The sequence below is a fragment of the Limulus polyphemus genome, unplaced genomic scaffold, assembly GCF_000517525.1.
Source record: "Limulus polyphemus unplaced genomic scaffold, Limulus_polyphemus-2.1.2 Scaffold2807, whole genome shotgun sequence".
Lineage (NCBI taxonomy): Eukaryota > Metazoa > Arthropoda > Merostomata > Xiphosura > Limulidae > Limulus > Limulus polyphemus.
In genome coordinates, this window is record NW_013668417.1 from 23,520 (window position 1) to 31,645 (window position 8,126).

The 8,126-nt window shown below is 33.4% G+C and overlaps 1 protein-coding gene across 2 annotated transcripts in view; it reads left to right on the plus strand.

Moving 5' to 3' along the window:
• Window positions 1–8,126, plus strand: part of LOC106467948 (uncharacterized protein ZK1073.1-like) — a 38,800-nt gene that overhangs the window by 11,476 nt on the left and 19,198 nt on the right. Inside the window, exons 4-8 of one of the 2 annotated variants that reach the window (XR_002612513.1) lie at window positions 954–1,014; window positions 1,735–1,821; window positions 4,204–4,282; window positions 7,546–7,657; window positions 8,028–8,066. Coding sequence is in view for 1 of the 2 variants with exons in the window: in XM_013928334.2 (XP_013783788.1) it covers window positions 954–1,014; window positions 1,735–1,821; window positions 4,204–4,281; window positions 7,548–7,657; window positions 8,028–8,066 (375 nt within the window). In the remaining variant the exon portion in view is untranslated. The remainder of the gene's footprint in view (window positions 1–953; window positions 1,015–1,734; window positions 1,822–4,203; window positions 4,283–7,545; window positions 7,658–8,027; window positions 8,067–8,126) is intronic. The other variant, XM_013928334.2, reaches the window with a different exon arrangement.

Consider the following 8,126-nt stretch of genomic DNA (forward strand, 5'->3'; position numbering starts at 1 on the left):
ATACATATATATATGTATGCCATTTATGTAAATCATGTATTCTGAAAATTTTAGACAAACTCTTTATAAACGTTAGAGAAACTGAGCAAAACTGCTTTTATGGCTCAGGAATTTGGTGCATGAGTTTATTTAAAAAAAAAAGTCATTTTTTTTCCTATATCGTGATGGAACGGAATGCAATGGTGATGTTCTATTATTAATTAAAAGAGGTTAAGCCTATTTTTAGGGAAGGGGCAATGTGTTTCCATTAAAGTATTCTTTTTTAAGTGGAATTCTTATATTAGTTTAAATCAAATGAACCAATTAAAGCATGCCCCATTTTTTCTACTTTGGTATAATTCCAGGGTTTCTCTAGTAAGGGAAATTGGTTACATTTAGAATTACCAAGTCAAATGCCAAAATGAAGATTTAATCTTTTTTTTCTTTTTTTGAACAATATACAAATACCAAAAGAACGTTTGACACGTACTTCCAGTTGTAAAATTTCGATTGAATGATCATTGTATTGGAAGCTCGGATAAATGAGGCTTATTTTTAAACCAAATCTTTTGATTAACTTCAGTTGTCAGTTTACTTTATTACCAAGCTGTGAGTTATTTCTCTTTTTGTTTTACGTAATATCTAATAACTGTTCGATCTTTTAATTACCTAGCAAAGCTAGAAATTTATATACATGTTGACATTAAAAATTGCAGCGTTTGGACGTTGAATCTTTAACAATATTTCATAATTCTGTCGGAATAATTTCATGTTTCTAGTTTTGCTAATTCGTTAGTAAACACACGAAAAATTATTCCGATAAATATAATAGATGATTCTCTAATCGAACAGTTTAATAAGAGCCGTAGAATACGCATGCCAACAGTAGATTTTGTGTTCACGGTCCTTCGTTTAAATGAATTGGTTTTTAAAAAAGAACCTCTTATGTTTACCGTTATTTCGATTTCCACTAGGATCAAGCTAATCGTAGGGCTTGGAGAAGGAGCTGGAGCCAACATTCTTGTCAGATTTGCTGTAAGTGATATAAGTATGTGATTATCTTTCTTTTTGTAAATTGATATATTATTTTCTAGTCAAGGCTTGGCGGTTAGGGTGCTCGATTCGCACTCACTAGGTCGCGGATTCGAATCCCCGTCACACCAAACATGTTCGCCCTTTCAGCCGTTGGGGCGTTATAATGTGACGGTCAATCCCACTATTCATTGGTAAAAGAGTAGCCCAAGAGTTAGCGGTGGGTGGTGATGACTAGTTGCCTTCCCTCTAGTCTTATGCTGCTAAATTAGGGACGGCTAGCGCAGAGAGTCCTCGTGTAGCTTTGCGCGAAATTCAAAACAAACAAACAGTTTCAGAAAAATTTTTGAAGGGAAGCATGGTCATTTCTGTTAACTCGCTTTTTTCATAACTTTGAGAAGATTATAATTTTTTTATATCACGTTTTAGAAATTCCTTGTTTTTTTTACATGTTAATAAAAACGATGTAGTTAATATTTTGGTATTGATTTCAATCTTTTCCGTCAACAAGTAGAAATCTGACATGTTAAAACTCTTTGTTTATGAAAAAGTGATAAATTAATCTATTGTTTTTCTATGGGATATATGAGATTTCTGACTTTTCTGAGAGATGTTTGAAAAAATCAAAACAAATTATTTTACATGCTTTACGTCCTTAACGTAATTTTATCGTTGTTAAAAATATCTCATTTTGTCCACCTTGTTCTCTACTTCACGGTATAGCTCACCCATCCCTCCCGTGTTCTTGGACTGATCCTGATTCATTGCGTTTCCAAGGGAGTTGGAATGATGGAATATTTCAAAGATAAGGTAAGAAAGGTTCATAGCTGTTTTACTAAGGTTTTTTATTATATCTGTTCTTATTCAACCCGTAAAAACACGCTAATATTGTGCTCCTTAAAATACGTCACATATGTGTACAATATTACTAACCCCTTCCTTGCACCGTTGGCTCAGTGGGCGGAGCACAGACAGCCCATTGTGTAGCCTTGCGCTTAATAACGAACGAACAATACCAGTTATTTCTATTCACATATAAAACAGATTCAGGACGTATCCGTATAAATAAGGAAGATTATATGTACAAAATCCTTTACCATCTTTAAAAATTAACCTTTATTACAAGATTGTGGACTCAGAATTCAGTTAGGTTGGGTTGGGGATTGCGTGTTTGCCCTGTGGTAAAGCTCTGGAGTCGGGTTCAGATCCATACGATACTACAAAATGTACCCGCCACTTCAAGCTATGGGTGCGTGACAAGAGTGGCAGTGAATACTTTAACGTGGATGATAGGATGTAGCCTGAGTAGCCGTGCCATAAATAGTGCAGGGTAACGATTATTGGAGAGAAGAGAAGATGGGTTTTTATGAGATGTACCGACGGCTTATAATGCTGTTGTTGTTTTTGTGTATTGTCTTCGTTTTTTTTTCGCTTTTCTCGGATTAAAATATATGTTGAATGGTTAATATAATTTATATTTAAAATGTATTAATTATTGGTAAATCAATTTTCAAAACAATGAAGAACTAAAGCCAGATTTATGCTGATTTCTCTGTTATAGAGGGCGTAATCTTAACGTTTTTAAGTAATACCATTTTCACTTTTCTCCGCTTTTTATGTTGTTTATAACAACGTTCCATAATTAGTGTAAAATAGCAATATATTAGGCTGTAAAGTGAGTTTCTGTTGTAGCCATATTAGTTACAAAATGGCGGCCTGGTATGACTTTTTGATTAGGGTGCTCAACTCTTGAGTAGCTTTGTGCAAAGTTCTAAAAACAAATCATTTAAATTGGTTCCAAAATGTACTACAGTTGCCAAAATGAATTATCTGAACTTTACTAAAACCTTTGCTATACCAGCCTACGCCCGGCATGGCCAGGTGGTTAGGGCGCTCGACTCGCAATCTGTGGGTCGCGGGTTCGAATCCCCGTCACACCAAACATGCTCGCCCTTTCAGCCGTGGGGTGTTATAAAGTGACGATCAATCCCACTATTCATTGGTAAAAGAGTAGCCCAAGAGATGGCGGTGGGTGGTGATGACTAGCTGCATTCCCTCTTGTCTTACACTGCTAAATTAGGGACGGCTAACGCAGATAACCCTCGTGTAGCTTTGCGCGAAATCCATAACAAACAATCTTCCAGTACGGTAGTATCCAGTACCGTATTTATGATGAAGCTATTTTATAATATATTCAAAGAATTAATTAAAAAAGCAAAGGCAAAATAATGTGTATTCGACGAGATGAAAAACATGAAATTTTACTAATGTTATAAAAGAAATGGTTGTAAAGAGTCACAGATTTTTCCTGTTTTTTTTTTTTTTGTTGTTAAGTTGAAAATAATTTATGATATTATGACATTAATACTGAATTTACCTTGGGCTTTCTTATCTCTTAAAAACTAAAGCTATAATCTATTATAATATACTCAGTTTTTGTCTGTCCTGAAAATGCACAAACGCGCGTACTTCATTTAAAATGATGTAAATATAGTTTAGTAGACATTTTGTACACCATATATAAAAAAACTTACCAAAACTCTTTAAAAAAGTCTAAAGCATGATAAAACTATAAGTTTATTTATTGATAGCGTTAAGTACGATAAAGCTTAGCCCTAACTAAACTAAAGCAAAGAACTTACACAAGTTACAGTGTTAATTTATCTCTTTATCGAATATAGGCCTTACTTATTAAAGGCTTAACTAATGTTAGGCCTAAGACAAGTGGGCTTATAGATTTCGGTGTCTGCGATTAAAATTCGTATATATTATTCTAGAAAGCCTGAGTTTAAAAAGTACTATTGCAACAAAGATACTAATCTGATCGCATATGTTTTACGGGTCTCTGCTACATAAAACTTTTGAAACTGTAAAGGTAGCTGTGGTTTACCAAAATTATAATAAGCATGAATGCATCAGCTTTCTGTCTTTCTAAACTAATCGAAATACATTTCCATTTGAAAGTTTGGCCCCAGTGGGTCGGCGGTAACTTTACAGACTTACAACGCTAAAATCCGAGGTTCGATTTCCTGCGGTGGACAGAGCCAATTGTGTAATTTTGCGCTAAAAGAACAACCTGAAAGCTCATAAAAACCAGTTTGAGTTTTTGTATTTTCCAAATATCTAAACTTGAATTTCGTATCAGAAATTAATGTTGTTTGTTTGTTTGCTTTTTTTATTCCTTGGATCTAGATTTTGAACTGGCACTTACAAACGATCGGGGTGAACCCAACGGCAGAGCAGTTTCTTGTTCTTCATAAATTTGGACCGGTAAGATTGAAGACAAGTGTCAGTTGTCTGCATGTTCTTGATTCTTGGACGTTGTCTGTATTTTGTTATAGCTTGATATTTTACATGCAGTGACCGATTGAATAGAAAGAGTTGCATTAAATTATTATGTAAATACCTGTTGTTTACTGGAGCTAATTCCTCATAAATGTTTAGCCATACGTCAGTATAAGATATATATTTTTAGGTTGAATCTTTAGGGCTAACTCGATTAATTCAACGCCCTCTATCACACTACAATCGATTTACGAGGTAGTATAGCGATTGGAAAAAGGCGGAACATATTGACGGGATTATTCTGGTTGCAGAAGGACATACTGCGTGAAAAAAAAGGATTATTTGAAGCAAATTTCCTTAACTAAAAACTGGGTAGCATACATCAGGAAGTCGCTTTGTTACAAAAAATCATAATAGTACAAAGTGGATTATTTGATGTTTTTGTTTATGCACAAGTATAGTTTTTTTTATCAAATGAACACTTGGTAATATTTCATGTAAAAACAGCGTAAGTGATTTTACTTGTTAATTACGCCCCCAAGTGGCACAGCGGTATGTCTGCGGACTTACAACGCTAGAAACCGGGTTTCGATACCCGTGGTGGGCAAAGCACAGATAGCCCATTGTGCAGCTTTGTGCTTAACTTCAAACAAACAAACTTGTTAATTGCAGTTAAACGTTTACGTTCACATGGGTCTCCTACCCTATTAAGCGCCCCCTACCGGAAGCGTTATGAAACTTAACGTATCATCGGTTTCGGATCATTTCTACGCCCACAATTTAGAAGATTCAGATATATACTATGAGGTGTCAGCTTTACCTAATATACTTGACAAAATTTTGTAAAAGCTTCGTTAGACAAGTTAACAGTTAGAGGACTCTTTCATTTTAAATTGTGTTACTTACCTTTGTCTTTAACCAGGGATCGTTTCTTTTGTTTTGATAATTTTCATTTTACGTGTATTATGTGGTCCTTCCTCAAATTTTTAAAGCTAGCAACTCTTTTATATATATATATATATAGTTTAGTCGAAAACCTAACGAAACTGTAATAATAATTACGACCTCTTTAGAAAAGTGTAAAATTTAAAATTCTAGTTCTGACCGCTTTGTGAAATACGAAATGCTCGTTTTGTGGCACACTGTTATATTCAAACTAATTTTATTTGTTGTATCTTTACGCCATTGCATGACCTATGACTTTCCATAATAAAAGACAATATGATTTATCATATCAAGTGTTTTTTGTAGAGTTTCCTCTTTTTTTGCTATTAAATGCTAAATGTGTAATGAACTTCGTAAAATCTGACGAAGAAATGATCACGTGGATGAAATAGTTTCATTTTCAAAGATATCAACATGGACTCGAAAACTTTAATCTCTAGTTTTGTGTTCTTTACCTTATTTAAGAAAAATTAACAGGGTATTTGATGAATTCAGTAAGATATTTGTAGAGTTGACCTTCATATCTCAGATGCTACTTTTTAGTTTTGTGTAACTAATGCTATAACTTAGTAATTCTGTGATGGTGAAGGTTACCCTTTTAACAAAATTTGCTTCCTTCATCTCATTAGCGGGTTGAGAAGCTCCCTGAAAGAAATATATTGTTACGTCTCTGGTCGTTAGTTAACTTCCCGTATAATTTCTTTCCGATGAAACTTTAGCCACACAAGTCCTTTCTTAAATACAACTGGTTTATTCTTTCTCAATACAACTTTGAAATTCACTTAATTTCAACGGTCACACTATAAGTTAAACAAACGCTATAATCCACAACGAACGACACACGCGCTCGACCCAACAATACGTCTTTCTCTGTCCGCAGTTCAATTACATTACATTGTTGCCGTCACTTCTTACCGGTCTTATATACACAATAATACCGCATATATAGTGACCTCTCGACACTTCAGGAAGGGACATGAACGTTCTAGAAGCGCATGACGTGTTATTAGCGTCACGTGACCTCCGATGTCGTAACAATATATATCTTTTGTTGTTGTTGTTCTTAATCAAACCGGTTTTCGTATGCAAAACAAATTATAGTTTGAAATTTAATCTCACGTCCTTTTAAAGCAAATCTCATTATTAATGAAATACTAAACAATATCAGTTTAGATCGTTGTGTGTAAATTTTGTCTTTGCCTCTTAACTGCAATTGTTATGTAGTGCTAATCTACTCCAAATTTTCGTGTTTGTTTCTTCTTCTTCTTCTTCTGTATCTCTGTCTGTGTGTGCCGATGACCCCGATGTTCTCCTTGGCTGACAAACTTCCTACAGGAGGTAACGTGAAATATTTATCTAAAAGAACTGTCGTATCATGGTAACGTTATTTGTTCTAAAACTTTGAATAAGGTAAAACTGTTGCACTTTGAGCTTGTGTATTGGTATCGTATCGTGTGGATGTTTATAATTGTTGAGGAACGTCTAAGCTTGTAAGGCCAGTGCATGATTTCGCATTTTCAAAAGTTGTCTGCCTTATCTCAGTGTCGTAACGCTGTTACTTATTTAAATAAATCTCTTTAAGTCACGTTATTTGCTGTATGACATTAAACACGTGCATTTACGTCACGAAAAGATGTAAGATCGGTTTAAGACTTACTTGTTTTAAACTTTGGTAATAATCATTGTGTAAAATAATATTTCAGATAACGTAATATACATGTATTTTCTATCAGAAATAATAAATCTTTTCAATATAACTGTTGAATTGAAGTTCTTGTTTTGACCATAATGTGTTGTCTGTATTGCTGATTTTATACGTAGGCCTAATCTGTTAGTATTATACTATTTTATAATATTTTACTATTTCAAAATATCACTGTTGTCTGTATTGCTGATTTTAACCGTAGGCCTAAACTGTTACTACATTACTATTTTATAATATTTTGCTATTTCAAAATATCACTTTTGTCATACTTTTAATTGAACGACTTACCATCAAAATATCATCATGTTGTAACACTAGAAATAACAAACAAGTTTTTGATCAGATCCATTCGCCAGTTCACCATGTTTATTGCTATCATCAATACAATAATTAGCTATCAAATATGTTTTTTTCTTCTTCAGAAAACAAACATTCATGTTGGAAATAAAATAGTCCTTTTTTAAATTAAACTTTAATGTAAGAAGTAACTATTATATTTTGTCACAGTTTCACTCGGATTTTAAACTTGAAATACCAGAACAATGTTGAATATTATGTTACTTTTAATTGCATATTTCAAAAATTATTTCATCTCGTCTAGGAAATTGAGACAGTAGAAAACAAAGAGACACTTATCCAAGAGTACACAGAAACACTTAAAAAGAAAGTGAATCCCCTGAATCTGAGACGTTACGTTGAAGCTTATATGAAGTAAGACAATATTTTGTTTGTATTGCTAAATAAAAAAAACAGAGTTCTTTAGTTTGTCTTTCGTTTCCTGTAATTGTGTCAAAGGTAATATTTAATAATCACAACATATTGGTATTTTTAAAATGCTTCAAAATAGTAATCTTTGGCCAGTAGCCAAAACCCTAAAGTTCAAGTCAAACGTTTATTAAATGTTGTAAAGTAATTTGGATTACAAGCTTCATTTATACTTTTTATTAGTAAGTAGATGCTAGCCGTAGTTTTTCTTCTTGTTTGTGTGTTTATTAATTTTTATATTTCGAATAAAGTTGTTTCATTACTTACACAGTTTAAACCCTATTGATTCAATTCTGATTCTTTTCATCTGATACAGCCGAAAGGACATAACCGCAGCGATTGAAACTAATCTCACGTAAGTAAAGTTTGAACATTGATAGAACTCGAGTTATTAAGCAAAAAAAAAAAACAAAAA